The 18,571-nt window shown below is 52.4% G+C and overlaps 2 protein-coding genes across 3 annotated transcripts in view; one reads left to right on the top strand and one right to left on the bottom strand.

The window, feature by feature from the left end:
* KIAA0319L (KIAA0319 like) overlaps positions 1-7,193 on the bottom strand; it is a 109,531-nt gene extending 102,338 nt beyond the window's left edge. The window contains exons 1-2 of one of the 2 annotated variants that reach the window (XM_082667619.1): positions 7,084-7,193; positions 3,034-3,200 (exon numbers count right to left, since the gene is read on the bottom strand). In XM_082667619.1, the coding sequence (XP_082523745.1) occupies positions 3,034-3,172 (139 nt within the window). In that variant the 5' untranslated portion in view covers positions 3,173-3,200; positions 7,084-7,193. Of the gene's footprint in view, positions 1-3,033; positions 3,201-6,751; positions 6,939-7,083 lie in introns of those variants that run through there. The other variant, XM_082667620.1, reaches the window with a different exon arrangement.
* Positions 7,194-7,343: 150 nt separating this feature from the next.
* NCDN (neurochondrin) lies at positions 7,344-16,335 on the top strand. Its single transcript, XM_082650854.1, has 7 exons — positions 7,344-7,759; positions 8,632-8,772; positions 9,875-10,843; positions 12,041-12,282; positions 12,829-13,053; positions 13,457-13,599; positions 14,868-16,335. The coding sequence occupies exons 1-7, from the start codon at positions 7,727-7,729 to the stop codon at positions 15,302-15,304; spliced, it is 2,190 nt and encodes a 729-aa protein (XP_082506980.1). The 5' UTR covers positions 7,344-7,726; the 3' UTR covers positions 15,305-16,335.
* The last annotated feature ends 2,236 nt before the right edge of the window (positions 16,336-18,571 follow it).

Genomic DNA, 18,571 nt, shown 5'->3' with positions numbered 1-18,571 from the left:
GGGCTCCAGCACTGAACCCAAAGCTGAAATAAAAAATAAGCCCACTATACATAAGTCAGTGGGTACCTGGGGCTCTCCCAAAGATGGAGAAACTGCTAAGTGATAAACAGGAATGGGGATAATTGGAGAGCTGCTTTGTTTTGTTTAGTTTTTCAGGAATAATTTCTATAATCCATGAGCTAAAGACAACAGCAAACAATCAAGAATGTATTTTATCAGGGAAAACGTAAGAGCTCAGATAAAAACTAAACAAATTCATGAGTAGATAAATACTGACTCAGGCTACCAACAATAGGTTTTTGCTGCTGTTGTTTTGTTGTTGCTTCTTCAGATAGGTCTTACCCCCACACTTATAAAAAGAGTTAACATGTACCCTGGAAAACACAGAAAAGTATAAAGAGATAATAATTCCACTACTCAAAAAATGTATAAACATTTAGTTATATATCTTTTTTCAGACCTTCTATTACATAAAAATATTTTTTTCTTTTCACAAAATTGACACCAATTTTGAATATGAATATGCAACTGTATATCATGCTTTTTCATGCTTAACATTAGGAGCATTTCCCATGTACTTGTTCTTCTAAAATGTGAATTTTTTTTTAACATCTTTATTGGGGTATAATTGCTTTATAAAATGTGAATTTTTAAGTCAGGTAATATTCCACCATGTGGACATGCCATAATCTCACCACTCCTATTGTGGGGCAGGCTGTAGCAATGTTTTGCAACACAGAATAAATAAGCGTTGATGACTGCTCTCATTCACAACCATCTAAATATGTCCTTGAGGTAAATTCCTAAAGGGGGAATTACTAAGTCAAAGAATATGAACTTTTTAAGGATCTTGATTTATGCCAGAAAGTTCTCTGTTCAAACTCTCCAGCACAACAGGAGGGCAACCACATCACCCCTTGGCAGCACTAGATATTTTTACTTTGATTTTCATCAATATGATAGGTTATAAAGGATTTCTCATCTTAATCTGCAGCTCTTCGGTTAGTAATGAGAATGAACATTTTTTTTAATGTTTTATAAATCATTTAAATTTCTTATGATACTCTGCTTATGTCTCATTCATTTTTGCTATTAGGACACTGTGTTTTTTAAAAAATTGATGTAAAAGAGCTCTGATAAATTAAAATACATAAAAAAATCTGTCTGTCATGTATTGCTTGCATGTTCCCTCAGTTTGAACACATATGGCTCTTGGTTCTTCCATGATAAAAGCTCCAGACTTTTCCAAAATGGAACTGGTACAATCTAATTCCCATCAGAACCACTCCTACCAATACCACCTTTGCACCTTTATACTCAATCTGTTCCTTAGGGTGCTGTTTTGAAGCACCAGGCTCAAGGGATACTAAAGAATAGCCCAGTGAGACCACAGTGCCATGTTTAACCAACTAGCTTGGCAAACACAGAAACACTCAGCAATGCTTCTTCCTCCCCTATACTCAGAATCCCTCAGATAACAAGCTCATCCTCGTTCAGGGCAAAAAAACTGTCTTTGGTCCTCCAAAAGATCACCTGTGGTTGGAAGGCAGCATAGCAGAAGAAAAAAAGCGTGAGCTCTAGAGTAGAAAAAGCTGCATTTAGATTCCTGGCTCTGTCATGTTCTTGCTGTATGACCTTGGTCAAGTCATTTTGCCTCCCTGGGCCTCAATTTCCTAACTACAAAATAAAACTATCTGTTTTCAGGTTATCATAAGGATTAAATGGAACATGTAATGTTTACAACCAGGGGTCTGGTATGTGGTAGGTGAACTCCAAAAAGTGTGGTTTTCCTACTCTGATGGTGCTAAATCAGTTACTTATTTAATTCAAATGATCTTACATAAAATGTTGGCTTGAAATAGTTAGCTGTCCCAGCAAAGCATCATCTGGGTAAAAAACATTTAGGTCAGCTTTCTGTCAACTGCAATTTCCACTGCTATAATTATGCAATCATCAACCACCACCGCAAAACAACAAAAACCCCAAAGCTGATGTTACTGAAATTGTTAAATACAGTAATTACTTGATTCTCAAGATCATGGCCAGCAACTCCTTTTGGAAAGCAACAGAAACTTTTCTAATTATGGGGGCAAAAGACGGATTAGTTGTCCCAGACAGTGGTCTCTACAACAGAAGTCTTTTGGTCACTGCCCAGAACAGCAACATACTGAGAAGTCATTCTCAAATTGCTGTTTCCTCACATTTCATACTCTGAAAGGTACAATGTCAACAAAAGAATGAAAAGGAAAAAAAAGACAGAAAAAAAGGATATTCTTTAGATTTAGCCTTTTTGGCACTTTTTCCTGGCAAGAGGTAACAGACTGGTGAAATAATCTCTAGGAGGAAAGCATACTTTATAAAATCTATCAGCATAACCCCATTCTACGGAAGAAGCAAGGAACACATTCTCCCTCTAAGTATAGAGTGTAGATTCCTTCAGGAAAGGAAAGAAAGCCAAGTGTCACTTATGTTCAGAGAATTGTACTACACGCTTTAATTATATTATGTTTTAAGTCAAGTTATGAGGTAGAACTTATGTTTCCTTACAGACAATAGGTAACTTGCTCAATGTTTTATAGTTATTAAGTGGAAAGAAACATCCAGCTCCAGGACCCAGGTCCTTCTAACTTTGAAACCTTTTTCTTTTCATTACATCTTCATCAAATCTCAAAATGATCATGCCAATCCTCCTTTATGAGAAATAACCCAGGGACTTCCCTGGCGGTCCAGTGGTTAAGACTCCATGCTTCCACTGCACGGGGCACGGGTTCAATCCCTGGTGGGGGAACTAAGGATCCCACATGCTGAGTGGCAGCGGCCAAAAAAAAAAGAGAGAGAAAGAACCCAATTTAAATTTTGGCTTAAAACAAAACAGACAAATAAACCCAACAAACTAAGTTTCCACCTAAAGGATGACCACTTCTGTCAATTAGCAGGTTGCTTCTCTGGCTCCTACTAGTCTTTAAAATGAACTGAAAGACTCAAACCAAGCACGCTTTTTAAAAAATCTTAAATATATAAAGAAAATGGTACCTGCTGACAGCCACAGAGCACTGAAGCAGAAGCAAATATAAAACAGGTACAAGCTTTTCAACCACTTCACAGATGTCTGCCAACAAAATCCTGATAAAATCCAAGAAGCACGGCTTGGCTTGATTCCCAGCTTCTCCATGGCCTTCCAGACAGGCAGAACCAGTCCACTAGAAAGACAGAAAAAGAAGAAATTATATGCCAAGTAATTAATAATTGATTCCTCGAAATGCAGAGTGCTAGAGAGTGTGACAGATTAGGGAGAAGGGAATTTTCAAGTTTCTCTTTCACTGCTCATACCTGCCTATAAATTTCAAAGCTGAGCTTTGGCATAGCCTATAATTATCAGGATAAAAACATAGCCAGGGATATGAAATGAATCCACTGTAAAACTGAAACACTTTATATTCCATATTTTCTAATCTAACATCATCTATGTGGAACAATGGAAAGAGTACCAGACTGAAAAAAAAGATCTGAACTTCAGTTCCAGTTCTGCTACTAACAGCTTTGTGACTTATACAAATATGCTTTCTTTTTTTTTTGCGGTACGCGGGCCTCTCACTGTTGTGGCCTCTCCCATTGCGGAGCACAGGCTCCAGACGCGCAGGCTCAGCAGCCATGGCTCATGGGCCCAGCTGCTCCGCGGCATGTGGGATCCTCCCAGACCAGGGCACGAACCCGTGTCTCCTGCATCGGCAGGTGGACCCCCAACCACTGCGCCACCAGGAAAGCCCAATACAAATACGTTTTCTTACCCATGAAAAGAAGAGTTTGGAGCATCAGAGGTAAACTAATCTGAAGGCTTTTCTAGCCATGTTTTTTAAAAATTTTAATGTGATTGTCTTTAGGCAGGGCACGCACTCTCCAGTTTGCTACTGTCCCCACCACTCTTATCTTTAAATTCTATCCAGTTTACACTTTGATGTCACCTCCCTGATCCTTAGAATCATTAGCAATTCCTGACTTAAATTCATATAGCCATTCAACAAGGATTTATACAGCCCCTATTTTGTACTAGGCATTGTGCTGGCTACTCCATAATCTAGAGACCGAATGATTTCGGTCCCTTCCAGAAGAAAAAATGACTTTCCATCAGTTTCTTCTCTCTTACACAACTTCCCTATATTGTATAGATTATTATATAAACCTTGGCAGTATTACAAGGATTGACTGAGTTCTGAAGAAGCAATTTAAAAATCTTCTGTCCCGGGCTTCCCTGGTGGCGCAGTGGTTAAGATCCGCCTGCCAATGCAGGGGACACAGGTTCGAGCCCTTGTCTGGGAGGATCCCACATGCCACGGAGCAACTGGGCCCGTGAGCCACAACTACTGAGCCTGCGCGTCTGGAGCCTGTGCTCTGCAACAAGAGAGGCCACGATAGTGAGAGGCCCACGCACCGCGATGAAGAGCGGCCCCCACTCGCTGCACCTAGAGAAAGTCCTCGCACAGAAACACAGCAAAAATAGATAAATAAGTAAATAAATTTATTTAAAAAAAAAAACTTAAGCCGCAGTTTCCTCACAAATGTTTAAAAAAAAAAAATCTTCTGTCCCGGACTTCCCTGGCCACACAGTGGTTAAGAATCCGCCTGCCAATGCAGGGAACTCGGGTTCGAGCCCTGGTCCAGGAAGATCCCACATGCCGTGGAGCAACTTGCCTGTGCGCCACAACTACTGAGCCTGCATGCCACAACTACTGAAGCCCGTGCCTAGAGCACGTGCTCCGCAGCAAGAGAAGCCACCGCAATGAGAAGCCCACGCACTGCAATGAAGACTAGCCCCCCTGCTCGCCGCAACTAGAAAAAGTCCGCGCGCAGCAACGAAGACCTAAGGCAGACAAAAATAAATAAATAAAAATCTTCTGTCCTAAATATGCACCTGTCATCCACATCTGGAAAATGGCACAGACTGACAACCCCAGCCCCAGCCAGCACTGTATGGGTTGGATATCAATACTGATTAACACCAGGAAATAGACAAACACACACAGAACTGCAAAACTAAGGTAAAGCCCACCCAAGGAAAAGCTTTCACTGAGCCTTAAGCACCTGAAGGACTTCATCTTTCTCATTCACTTCCATCCATTCCTATTTCTAGCGGTTTGTCATTGTATGTTAGGGAGCAGGGGGCAAAAAGGAAGTGTGCAGGTCAGACACATGCTCAAAAGATTATGAAATGGAGCCTAAGTTAGAAAGTATATCCTGCAACTTTTCCAGCCTCCCAAGATGGAATGAATGAGTGTGCATGTGTGCGTGTGTGCGCACGTGTGTGCATAAGAATCTTACCCAACACATTTCTGCCTACCACAAAAGGATTTTAAATTCAAGGTGACTCAACACCTGTCATCAATAGTGTGGCAGGTGGGCGATAGAAGCATAAAAGAAATGAATAGGTTTTGAAATGGGAGTAATAAACACCACTGGATTAGCAAGCTGATTAGAAGGGCAATGTCTCACAAACCATGCATGAGAGAGGCACTTATTTTCATGTGAACTCCCAACCAGTCATTCCTCTGAAACCTACAATTGCCTAAGGGCACAAATCACTGCTAGGGTCCAGTCAAAGGCTTGCTGACCAGAGGCAGGAACACCACCACATCACCAAGATCCAAATGGCTTGTTATAGAATCAAAGGGAAACAGCCCAGGGAGAGAACACACACCTCCACAATACTTGACAAATGAAAATCTAGAAAAGCTTGCAAGAGTTCTGGCATTTAGGGCGTTACAAGTACACCCGAAATAAAAGCACTCTCTGTTACAGCAGCTGTTCAGACAGCGCAGGGGGTAATGTTTACTTAATGCTTCAGGTTGATGGGGGAATGTATCATAGTTCAGTCTGTCAGCTGCATATGTGGAACTCCATTTATGTACCCAGAGATAAGATATGTTTGAACGACAGAGCAAGTCTGAAACAGCCTATTCAGCTGGCATGAGTAATTAAGAATAAAGCTCTTAAAAAAAAAAAGTCTCAGATATTTGGGAAAGTTACAGAACAGACTGCCATGAATAGCTTTGCTTATATTTGTAGACACTGTTTTCCAAATAGCTGGAAAAATGAACAGATTGTTCTGGGAGGTCGTGTTTCCAATTTGTTCCTAGCTTCCAGTCTGTTCATCAGATAAGAAAGCACAAGGAGAGTCAGCTAATACTCTTCACCAACTGCATCTATCTTCGATTGCGCACAACCACGGTAAGAGGAAAGAAAGCAAAGCTTTCCTGGAATCTCGCCTGAGGTCTTTTCTCTTGACTTCCTTTATTTCACCTTTGTGCTCACTGCAGCCACCACAGGACCCCTCGGTAGGGCATAATTTCCAAGTCCTGAATAAGGCAGGTTTCGCGTCGTAATTTACTCGTAGTGCTCAGCCCCGCCCCCCTTATTCAGCATCAATTTGCTGTCCTGGTGGGGAGAACAAACACCAGAGACTGAAGCTAGGGGGTAGGGAGGAAGAAGGCCAGCAGCGTCCCGCGGCCGGTCTGTCTGTCTGGGGATGGAGGGAGCCGCAAGACCAGGCCCGGGCCCGAAAGAAGCGGGGGTCAGCCTGAGACTCGAGCTCCGCACCTACAAAGCCAGAAGCAGCTGGCTGCCCTAGCCGGGCCAGGAGCGCCACCTCCGGGTCCCAACACCCGGCCAGCGCACCCCCAGAAACAGCCCGTCCCGCTTGCCCCTTCCCTGAGCTCGTGGTACTCGGCCCGGCAGCCAGCCGCCCCCGGCCACCTACCGGGGCTCAAGGCCACAAAGCGGGGCCCCAGCTCTCGGCGGCCTCCGCCTCCTCCAGGTCCATGGGGTCGGGGCCCCAACCTTCGCTCCCCTCACCCGGGGGAGGAGGAAAAGGAAGAAGGCAATGCGGGCTCCCCACCCGGACAGCTCACTCTGGCCGCAGCCTCCCTGGACAGCGACGGCGGCCGGAAACGCCGCCCCCTCCCACCTCCCGGACTCAACCCGGAAACACACTCTTGATGCTAAACAAGCCCTCCTGTCCCCCCGGAAGCTCAATTCCAGCCGCGAGCCCCAGGGGGAGGAGGGGTAGTGCTGGGGGGTAGAACTACGCACGAGCGAAGGAACCTGCGTCCCCAGGCTGTCGCCTCCCGCTCTCCAGAAGCGGTCTGCACCTTCGCCCGCCCTGCGCGAGCCCCAGGCCCCAGACTCTGGCAATACCCACAAGCAAGATGGCGGCAACGGCAGCACCCACTACGGCTTAGCGCCCAGCTGTGCCATTGGCTAGAGCCTGGAGTGAGGCCGCCGCGGATTGGCCGAGAGCGCTGCGGGGGTGGGGGTGGAGCTGCAGCAGCCTGGAGCCGGGAGTGGGCAACGCGGCGTGAGCAGCGGCCCCAGGCTCCCGGAGCACCGCGCTCGGAGAAGACTTCGCTGCTCGGGGCCGCAGCCTGGTGAGCTCAGCCCCCTTCAAGCCCTCCCTTACATCCCAGCCGGGGCCACTCCGAGCCGGCGCCTATCGATGCCGACACACCCCGGGGACCCTATCGCGACTCCATCGCGCTATATCGCGACATCATCGTGCCTTGTCGAGACTCCATTTTGCCACAGCCCTTCTCAATATATAGCTATATCTTTTTTAAAAATTTGCTCTGTCATCTTTGGGGGCTGTCCCATGTCGTGATTTTGCCGTGATCTCTCCGTGACATAACCGCGCCATCGTGAAGTGTGATCTCATCGCCGCCCTGTCGTGACTTCATCAATGTCGTGTTGTGACCTGGCTGCGGCGGGACAGGTGGTGACCGTCAGGAACCCTCCTTCCCTTCTCATCTCCCCATCTCAGCTGCCCCTCTTCGATTATCCGGCTTTTGGAGTCTCCGTTGTCCTGGGAGCTACCCGGGACCCCTTCTTGCTTCTCCAGCCCCTGCCGGCGTCCACAGGCTGGTAGCTGGGCGGGGAGGGTGAGGAGAGGGAGCGCAAGGGGTTAATTCTGCTGCTGCTTCTGCTGCTCCGCTGCTGCAGCTTCTGCCCGAGGGAGGGAAAGGAGAGGAGGCAAGGAGCCTGCGGGGGCGACTGAGAGCCCTGGCTGGAGGGATGGGGTCTCCAGAGGGCCCTCTGAGCTTTCCCGGGTTAGCACCTTGCTTCCTCCCTTCTGCTGAAGCTTGTCTCCTGTCTCTCCTGAAGAAGGGAGGGGAAAGGAAACCTAGGATGCCCTTTTCCCTCATGCCAGCCTGAGTCCGGATAATCGAACTTCACCCGTGTATGTCTCCATTCCTCCCTGTCTGTCCTCACCACTCCCTCCCTGTACGCCTGGTGGAGGGAAACAAAACCTGGCCTCTGGTGCCAGGGAGCAGCTGAGCAGTGGGGCCAGCCCCCTCCCACCCCCAGGAGACTGGTGTGGAGAGCTGTCCAGCTGAGCAGCAGGATGCATGGTCCTTCTTTCCCACTTTCCGGAGGTGACCTTGGACCAGGGTCCCTTCATCCCTAAGGACTTGAGGGTCCAGCCCCTTAAAGGGGCTCCCCCAAGGGAGGTCAGTCCTGAGGAGTCCATCCCTTCTGATCCTCCCCTCCCTCTGTGCTAATCCCTCCCTCCCTCCCTCCTCCACTCCCTCCTCCACTCCCACCCCTCCTCTGCAGAGGGATGCTCAGTCCCTCTTGTGTTCACAGTTGGGCAAGGCGGGCATCATGGCCTCGGATTGCGAGCCAGCTCTGAACCAGGCAGAGGGCCGAAACCCCACCCTGGAGCGCTACCTGGGAGCCCTCCGTGAGGCCAAGAATGACAGCGAGCAGTTTGCAGCCCTGCTGCTAGTAAGGAACTGACTGACAGTTGGGAGGTGGGAAGGGCTGGGTGGTTGGGCTCCCTAGGAATGAGGTCAACAAGTCCCCAAGGATATATAGGTGGTGTTGGTAACCCTGGAGGCACCAAAGAAGGCCCAAGGCACCTACCTGTGGACTCATTTTTGCTCCGCTGCGTATGGGAGCAAAGGGGAGAATGGGGGTGAATAAAGCTTGTGGCCCTAGAAGCCTTGGAGGAAGCTGAGTGGGTCTGCTCTCTGGGGCGTCCCAGAGCAGATGGGAGCTGACTCATAGGGTTGCAGCAGCAGGTAGTAACTAGTGCAGAATACCTGAGGGCTGGGGATGTTTGTTCTGGAGGTGGAGAGAGTAGCAGACTGGAAGTGACTGGGAAGGGGTCCTAGGGGATGGCCAGGATGCGTATGTAGGTTGCGGGTGAAGGATCTGGTTCGGGGCTTAGCCCTGGAGGAACCCAAGTGGGGACAGCAGAACAGGAGCTGCAGTGCTGGGAAGGGGTGGGGGGGGGTGAAGGGAGGAGGGAGTACAGCCTGCTTGTTTGCCATGGCAACAGGGAGAAGGCTCCAGAGTCAAGGGCTCACACTGCAGCAGAGGAGGTGTTTAGGTGAAATGTAAGGGGAAATGTTTTGACAGGCAGAGCAGCGAGACACAGGAGCCATTTCCCCTGAGAAGGTGGCAGGAGTGGATCAGAGACTTCTTTGGAGAGAGCAATTAGGGAGAGACCCCAAATCCTTGGAGAATTTTAAACACTGAGTTCTAAGCCTCTTCCAACTCAGGATGTGTTGGACATCAGGAAGAATTTAGCTTAGACATCAGGAAGAACTTCCCAACTAACCAGGTAATGAAACAGTAGAGTGAGTAGTTGAGGAGGACCTGACCTCCCTTCCACAGGGATCACAGATGAGGGATCCCAGAGGTCACACCTGTCTGCCTCTGGGGAGAAGGAAGGAGCTGGATGAAGTGATCTCTGGGAGACCTCCTGACCCCAGAGTGAATCTTGTTATATAACCTAGTCCTGCTAATGGTCAACCCCCAGAGTGCGGGGACAGTCTTTGCCACCCCTTCCTTTCATCCTGCTGATAGCATATACCTCCCTTAGGTGACCAAGGCAGTCAAAGCAGGTGACATCGATGCCAAAACTAGGCGGCGGATCTTTGATGCTGTCGGCTTCACCTTCCCCAATCGTCTCCTGACTACCAAGGAGGCACCGGATGGCTGCCCCGACCATGTTCTCCGGGCCTTGGGTGTGGCCCTGCTGGCCTGCTTCTGCAGTGACCCTGAACTAGCTGCCCATCCCCAGGTCCTGAACAAGATCCCCATCCTTAGCACCTTCCTCACAGCCCGGGGGGACCCTGACGATGCTGCCCGCCGTTCCATGATTGATGACACCTACCAGTGCCTGACAGCTGTGGCAGGCACACCTCGTGGGCCCCGACACCTCATTGCCGGTGGCACCGTGTCTGCCCTGTGTCAGGCATACCTGGGGCATGGTTATGGCTTTGACCAGGCCCTGGCACTCCTGGTGGGGCTGTTGGCCGCTGCTGAGACACAGTGCTGGAAAGAGGGGGAGCCTGACCTGCTGGCTGTTTTGCGGGGCCTCAGCGAAGATTTCCAGAAAGCCGAGGATGCCAGCAAGTTTGAGCTCTGCCAGCTGCTGCCCCTCTTTCTGCCCCCAACAACTGTGCCCTCTGAATGCCTCCGGGATCTGCAGGCCGGGCTGGCACGGATCCTGGGCAGCAAGCTGAGCTCCTGGCAGCGCAACCCAGCACTGAAGCTGGCAGCCCGCCTGGCGCACGCCTGCGGCTCCGACTGGATCCCAGCGGGCAACTCCGGGAGCAAATTCCTGGCCCTGCTGGTGAATCTGGCATGCGTGGAGGTGCGGCTGGCACTGGAGGAGACAGGCACAGAGGTGAAAGAGGATGTGGTGACCGCTTGCTATGCCCTCATGGAGTTGGGGATCCAGGAGTGCACCCGCTGTGAGCAGTCACTGCTTAAGGAGCCACAGAAGGTGCAACTTGTGAGCGTCATGAAGGAGGCCATCGGGTCTGTCATCCACTACCTGCAGCAGGTGAGGGTGCAGTGCCCCACCCGAGGGGGCCCAGTGTGGGAGGGGGAGCCAGAAGGCAAGGGAAAGGGGGAAGTGAAACCCCGAAGCTGGGTGTATGGGGAGACAGAGAAGACGTACCTACCTACCTACGGAGGGCTGATCCTGCAGCACTCCAGGGAGTAGTGTGTGGCCAAGCCTCCCTCTCCCTCCCTGAGCCTCCACACAAGCACTATACCACACGCCATATGTGCACTCCCATCACAGTACACACACGCACACACACAACACAGAAACCTCCTACTCACAACCCTCCCCCCGGTCCACACACACGAAAGTGAAGCAGTCTGTTCTGTTCAGTCTACAGCATGGCCTTACACACATACACATACAAACTTGTAGCAGTACAGGGAAAAGGAGCAGGGCTGCCTGCTTCCTGTCCTCTGTGGAGGGTCTGCTAACTCCATTTGATCACCTGTCCCAACATCCCTCCTGCCTGAGAGTCCAGCTCTCCTGTCCTGCAGGGGTTCCTTCAGCACTCCGGTCTCTTTTTTTTTTTTTTTTTTGCGGTACGCGGACCTCTCACTGTTGTGGTCTCTCCCGTTGCGGAGCCTGTGCTCCGGACGCGCAGGCTCAGCGGCCATGGCTCACGGGCCCAGCCGCTCTGCGGCATGTGGGATCTTCCCAGACTGGGGCACGAACAGTGTCCCCTGCATTGGCAGGCGGACTCTCAACCACTGCGCCACCAGGGAAGCCCAACACTCCGGTCTCTTTAGTAGCCTGCTCCAGCCGCATACCCCACACACCGTGCCAAGCTCCCATTGTCTCATTCTTTCTGATTTAGCCCAAAGTGGGGCTTCTCTCCTGGCCTCCCACCCCAGGTCAGAGCCACTGTAGAGGGAGTGTTTTCTTAGCTTTGGACCTGTGGGTCTCCTTCTAGCCTTGAGATGCTTTAGAGGCTGAGTTCCAGCGAGTGCAGGGGCATGTTGTCTAAAGTCCAGTTCCCTCAGCAGGCATGCCCTGAGGGCCTGCTCTGTGCCAGCCCCCGGTTGAGTGTGTCCCAACCATGCGCTGGCTTCTGGGTACACAGGGCCTGCCTTTGCAGGGCTCACAGGCCAGCATTCCCTTCCACTTGTGTTATTCCTAGCCTGGCCGGCATGCTGGCCAGGCAGGGGAGGTCCTCTGGTCCTGCTCCATCTCAGGGGAGCCCTTTGGCAACAGGTGGGGCCAGAGAAGCAGAAGGAGCCCTTTGTGTTTGCTTCCGTGCGGATCCTGGGTGCCTGGCTGGCCGAAGAGACCTCATCCCTGCGCAAGGAGGTCTGCCAGCTGCTGCCCTTCCTCGTCCGCTATGCCAAGACCCTCTACGAGGAGGCCGAGGAGGCCAATGACCTCTCCCAGCAGGTGGCCACCTTGGCCATCTCCCCCACCACCCCGGGGCCCACCTGGCCAGGGGATGCTCTCCGGTGAGTTTGTAGTTATGGTCTGTTCAGCCAGAATGTGCTAAAGGAAGGAGTAGCACGGATACCTCCCCTCTCCCCAAACTGGGCTGTGCCGGGCTTCCTGACGGGGGCCTGAGGTGTGGTAGTATTTCTGTTTGTTGGGGGCGGGGTGAGGGGTTGTTCCCTCAGGACACCTGGGCTTCCTAGTCCCACCTGCCAACCCCAGGTTACTCTGTAAAGAGAGTACTGCCATTGAGCATCTGCTGCCTGCCAGGCATTTTACTGTACCCTTTGCCATTTTGATCTCATTTGGTCCACGCAGCAAATCTAGGACAGAAGTCTCATCCACATCTTCAGGATGAGGAAACTGAGACTAAAGGAGGTTAAAGTAACTTACCCACACTCACAGCCCAAGTTTGAGCCCAGGCCTGTGCTCTTTCTGCAGTGCCTACAAAGATGTGTTTTCCTTCTCCTCTACTTCCCTTTCTCTTAGATGGGGTGCCCCCCCAAAAAGGGAATCCTGGTGCCTTCATTTCTCCCCACACACATCTGTCCCTTCTACACCCCCAGGCTCCTCCTGCCCGGCTGGTGCCACCTGACAGTCGAAGATGGGCCCCGGGAGATCCTGATCAAGGAGGGGGCCCCCTCACTTCTGTGCAAGTACTTCCTGCAGCAGTGGGAACTCACATCCCCTGGCCATGACACCTCAGTGCTGCCCGACAGCGTGGAGATCAGCCTGCAGACCTGCTGTCACATCTTCCTCAACCTTGTGGTCACTGCACCGGGGCTGATCAAGTGAGGCCGGGGAGGAATTGGAGGAAGCAGGGGTCCTGCTCAAACTTGCCCCAAATCTCGGTCTCCTGCTTTGCTTCCCTGTGCCCATGGGTTCCTATTAGTGTTAGAATGAAAGGGTCTCAGAATGGAAGAGAGAGCCACCCCACACAGGGATTTGGTATATGTGGATTTGGTATATGTGGAAACCCTCTGGGCATGTATGTCTACCTGCTCCAGCCATAACCCAGTCTCTGCTCCCCAGATGCCACGGATGGGGCCCAAAGTTAACTGTTCACCCTGCTGCCTAATTTCTTGCCAAACCCTGGCCTGGTAAAGCTGGGAGCCCAGCATCCCAGCTTTCCTCAGGACTTGGTCTGGCTCCACTAATCTCCCGCCTCCCATCTTTCGCTCCCTTTCTCCCCAGGCGAGATGCCTGCTTCACTTCTCTAATGAACACCCTGATGGCGTCGCTGCCCGCGCTAGTACAGCAGCAGGGGAGGCTGCTTCTGGCTGCCAATGTGGCCACCCTGGGCCTCCTCATGGCCCGGCTCCTTAGCACCTCTCCAGGTAAGCCCTGGGGACCCAGTCCTAACAGATGGAAGCAGAAGACCTGGGTGGGCCTGCTGTGTTCTGGGCATAAGTCATCCTTTCTGAAATTCTGAACAGAATTTTCCAGTCAAGGAAATCTCTGAAGTGCGCCTCCCTCCCCCGCCCCACCCCACCCTTCTTCCCCAAATGATAACGTTTTCTTCCTTCTGAAGCCTTTTAAGGCAAGGTCTGGTGGGTGTAAGTACAGGCCCGCTCCGAGGCACAGGCTTAAGCACCTGGAATCCCCAGCAGCCCAAGGAATCTGAATTCTGTGTTTTCAAGGTGGAGCCGCCCCCTCCCAGGCCTTGAGTCAGAAACATGACTTTTCTCCATTGAGGTTTTTCTGTGCTCGGCACCGCACCTCGTGACAGGCTTCGGTGCTCCTGTGCACTTACCTTCCCCACCTCCCACCTCACTCTGGCTGCATGCGGTAGGGAGGGGCATCCGCTTCAGCCCCCTGCCAGCCCTCTGTGTCTCCCACTTTGGCCGTGGGTGTCTGCTTGGGTCCCTCTGTCCCTGCCTGTTCCCTGTACCCCATCTGTCTGGTTGGAGGAGCGGCACAGATGCCTGGGAACAGGGTGTAATGAGCCTGTACCCTCAGCTGCCTCTGTTCCCTGTGTGGGGGGGCCCCAGTAGGGTACCTGGCAGCTGGAAGGGGAGCACGTCCCAGTAGACCAGGAGCTCCCCCCTTCCCTCTAGCCCCCGAGCTCCCTCAGATCCAGGCTGCATGTCCACAGCCGCTGAGTAGAGCCACAGTGCTGGTTCACCCACAAATGCCACCAGGTTAGCCTAACAGCCTCGGGAAAGCATCTGCAGTGCAGGGGGCGAACCCCTGCAGGCAGGCGAGCCAAGCCTGGACCCCAGCCCACGGTCCCCTCTGGCACCCTCTTCTGGCCTGAGAATCAAATTGCTGCACCCTCCTCAGCCTATAAAGTGCTAGGCGCAGCGGAAGCTCCCATCACTACTCAGACTACAGGAGGGTCCGACCACGAGGTAGTGTCCCAAGATTATTACATTTCATTCTCACGACAGAGTTCTAAGATTAGCACTATTGGCCCCATTTTACTAGTGAAGAAACAAGACCCAGAAAAGTGAATTAACCAAGGTCACACACTGAAGTCAGAGGGAGGGTTTGAACGCATGCAGGCTGATTCCAGGCTATGCTTCGGCTCCTGAGTATGCCCACCGGGAAGGGAAGGGGCTGGTGAGGCAGCTCGTTCACGCCCCCCTCCCTCCTTGCCTTCCAGCTCTTCAGGGAACACCAGCGTCCCGAGGTTTCTTCGCAGCTGCCATCCTCTTCCTGTCGCAATCCCACGTAGCACGGGCCACGCCTGGCTCAGACCAGGCGGTGCTGGCCCTGTCCCCCGACTACGAGGGCATCTGGGCGGATCTCCAGGAGCTCTGGTTCCTGGGCATGCAGGCCTTCACAGGCTGCGTGCCCCTGCTGCCCTGGCTGGCCCCCGCCGCCCTGCGCTCCCGCTGGCCACAGGAGCTGCTCCAGCTGCTGGGCAGCGTCAGCCCCAACTCTGTCAAGCCTGAAATGGTAGCCGCCTATCAGGGTGTCCTGGTTGAGTTGGCACGGGCCAACCGGCTGTGCCGGGAGGCCATGAGGCTGCAGGCAGGCGAGGAGACGGCCAGCCACTACCACATGGCCGCCCTGGAGCAATGCCTGGCAGAGCCCTGAGGGGGCATCCACTGCGGACAGACCCGGGGCGGGCGGCAGGGGAAGGAGGGAGGAGGCATCTCCCCTGAAGCCCCCAAGTTGGACCCTCTCCCCCAACTTCCCCCCGCTAAACATCCCAGCTTTCTGGCTTTTCCGAGGGTGAGGGCATGGTGCCCATCCTTCAAGTGTAAGGAACTGCGTCACGCCCCCTGGGCCCGCTCAGGGGCAGGGATTGGCTTGGAAATCAGCATGGCTGTTCCCGCCAGGCCGGGGGAGGTTGGAGCAGCCCGCAGGGAGGGCGGCACTAGGTGTCATTGTGCCCGATGTCTGGCTCCCTCGCAGGAGGGAGGCCCCCAGATGGGACAGGGCTGGCAGGAGCTGGCTGCTTCAGCCCATGTGCCCTGCCGGCCAGGGCGTGGGCTCCCCTAGACTGTGGTGCCCCTCTGGACTTCCAGGTCCACGTCCTTTAAATTGGCCATTTGGTTCTTGCCCTTGGCCCCCTTGGGCAGAGAGCGGTCTCAGGCCGTTGACATCACAATTCTTCCTATCACTTCAGTGACCCAGGGTCTGAACTGCCCCAGCCTTCCAGGGCAACCTGGGGCAGACAGCCCTGGTGGGGGGGTCGGGAAGCCTTCCACCTGAGCTTCCTTGAGGGGACCCAGGAGCCCTTGGATCCTGGTCTCTAAGCTTTTGTGTTGTGTTGCAGCAGAGTGACCATGAGGGTTGGGGAGTTATTTATTTTGCCTGCCCTTTTCCCTGCTTGGACACCTGAGCATCTGATCCCTGTCCCCTTGGTGCCATATGGCCTGGCTGGAGACAGGAACCGAAGGGATGCTTACCCAGAATCCGCATGTTTCCCTAGTGACTGCACCCCATCACCATCCTAGTGCCTGGCTTTAACTCCCATCCCTGCTTGTGATTCCTCTCTGCAGAGAGACGCGACTGGCGGCTCCAGCAGGGACTACCTTTCTTATGAACCTGATCCCTTGCTTCCCTCTCCCCTTCCCTCCCCCAGTGCGTTCTGTGATCGCCCAGTTCAAAGCTGTGCACATGTGGACACTCAATAAATGTTCATTGGTGACAAGATGGCTTCTGTGTGGTCTGTCCTGCACCTTCTTCCTTCCAGGCCCCAGCAGCTCACAGCACACATGCCCTGCAAAACACACTTCACAAGTGTCCTCTCATTCAGCCCTCCCAAGTATCCAATGAAGCGAGCGTCATCCTGATTCTCCAGGTGAAGACACTCAAGCAGGGGTAGGTGATTTGTTTGAGGTGTTACAGCCAGTACGTGCCAGAGTCGAGGCTCCATGCGGGCCATCCAACTTCTCAGCCCACACGCTTCACTGCCAGGTCAGGTGACACACTCACATGTTGATGTGGCGAGGCCTCTGGGGGGGCGCTCGTGCTCCTGTGTACAAGTGAAGTTCCGCCCCTCCACGTCAGCAGACTCTGGCCAAGTGGCACTGCCACATCCTCCACTGTTTAAAGGGAAGTCAGAAATCTTAGTGTTTCTGTGAAATCTGATTTTGAGTGTGGATATTTTTAATTAAATCAGTACTACCCCAACAGAACAGCTGCAGGCCAAACGTGACTGTCAGGCCACCAGCTGTTTACTTCTGTTCTATGCCAAGTGAGAAGGGGAAGGGTCTGAGAGCTTCGGTGGAGACTGGACCCAAGTACCCACGGCCTCACCAGGCCTGAACCAAAGCTGTAAGTCTGGAGCCAGACCAGCCTCTGGCCCGGGTTCTGCAGACTCTTTTCTACCTAGGCCCTCAAGCCTGCGAGCATTGGTTGAGCACATCCTAAGTGCCTACCTGTGGTTGGCTGTGCATAGACAGGAACATTCATTTATCTATTGGATGTACTGAAAGTCATGTCCTTGGCATGAAGTCCCTGAAATCCCTGAAAAATATGAAAAGACAAACCCTGCCTGTCGAGCAGCTTAAAATCTAGAGAGGAAACAGACAAGGCGAAGGACAGCTCCTAAAGGTGTAAGCAGTTGCTTCCAGGGGAGTCTGAATAAAGTGTGGCTGGAGCATAAGAGCCCCTCAGCCTGGCTGAGTAAGTCCAGGAAAACTCGGAGGAAGTATTTGCGGCGAGACCTGAAGGGAGAAGGAGCTTGCCAGGTAGACAAGCCTAGAGACCGCAGCTTGGGAACTGCAAGTAGGTCATTACTGCTACAGTGGAGAGTGTGAAGTGGGGAGTGGTGGAAGATGAGGTTGGACCAGTGAGCAAGGACCAGATCTTACAGTTCCTGGTGTGCCAGGCTAAGCAGTTTGGATGTGGGGTCATGTTGAGACTGTGGATTTTTGAGCAGGTGGAATGTGATCCATTTGCATTTCAGAAAGATGACTTCGGCTGCAACAGGGATGACTGAGTCGGGGAGCTCGGAGAGGAGGTAGTAAGTCTGAATTGAGCCAGTGGCGGTGAGGGTGGAGAAAGTATAGGTCAGAGTTAGCTAATTGGGCTTGGTGATTAATTGGAAGTGAAGAGGGATAAAGAGCGAAGGATGACTCCCAGGTTCCTGATCTGGGCCAGTGACTGGATAGTGGGGCCACTCACTGTCACGGGGAACACTGAGAGAAAAACAGGTTTGTGTAAAACATAAGCTCATTTTGGTAAATGGTGAATGCGTATAGCTTATGTCCAGGGGGAAGTGGCTCTCTGCAGTCTGGAACTCAGAGAGAGGCCTGGGCAAGTGACAGATTTAGGAGTTGTCAGTATAGGGGGTCCTTAAAGTCAGGGAAGCGACTGAGATCATCTGGGGAAGTGAAAAGAGAATAGAAGGGCCCCAAAGCCAAAGGCAACTACCCTTGGTCCTTGCTCTCAAAGTACTCTCCCTTGTGCGGTGGGGAAGAAAAACCCTGCATAAAGCCTCAAAATGCAAGGCAGACTGAGCTCTGTACTTTGGTGAGGGATGGTCAGAGAGTTCCCGGCTCTGGAATGGGGAGGGGACTAGGCTAGCAGGGTAAGACCAAGTTTGCTCCTGGTAATTCAGCAGCAAGGGAGAAAGGGGGACCTGAGCTGCAGTTGTGAGATCTAACCACGAGGTGGCGCCTCAGCATCTCCTTGTGCCTGATTTCCCCCACCCTGCAAACAGCCCGGCCCAGAGCAGAAGGTTGTCAAAGGCTGGGAGGAGTGGCTGTGTCAACAATAAAGGAGGCCGGCCTGAGACCAAACGCAAACTCAGGGCTTTCCTGGTGGCACAGTGGTTAAGATCCCGCCTGCCAATGCAGGGGACACGGGTTTGAGCCCTGGTTCGGGAAGATCCCACATGCCGCGGAGCAA

Source organism: Grampus griseus (assembly GCF_964374135.1).
Source record: "Grampus griseus genome assembly, chromosome: 1".
NCBI lineage: Eukaryota > Metazoa > Chordata > Mammalia > Artiodactyla > Delphinidae > Grampus > Grampus griseus.
Note: the sequence above shows the minus strand (reverse complement) of the source record. Positions and strands in the feature narration are given on the sequence as shown.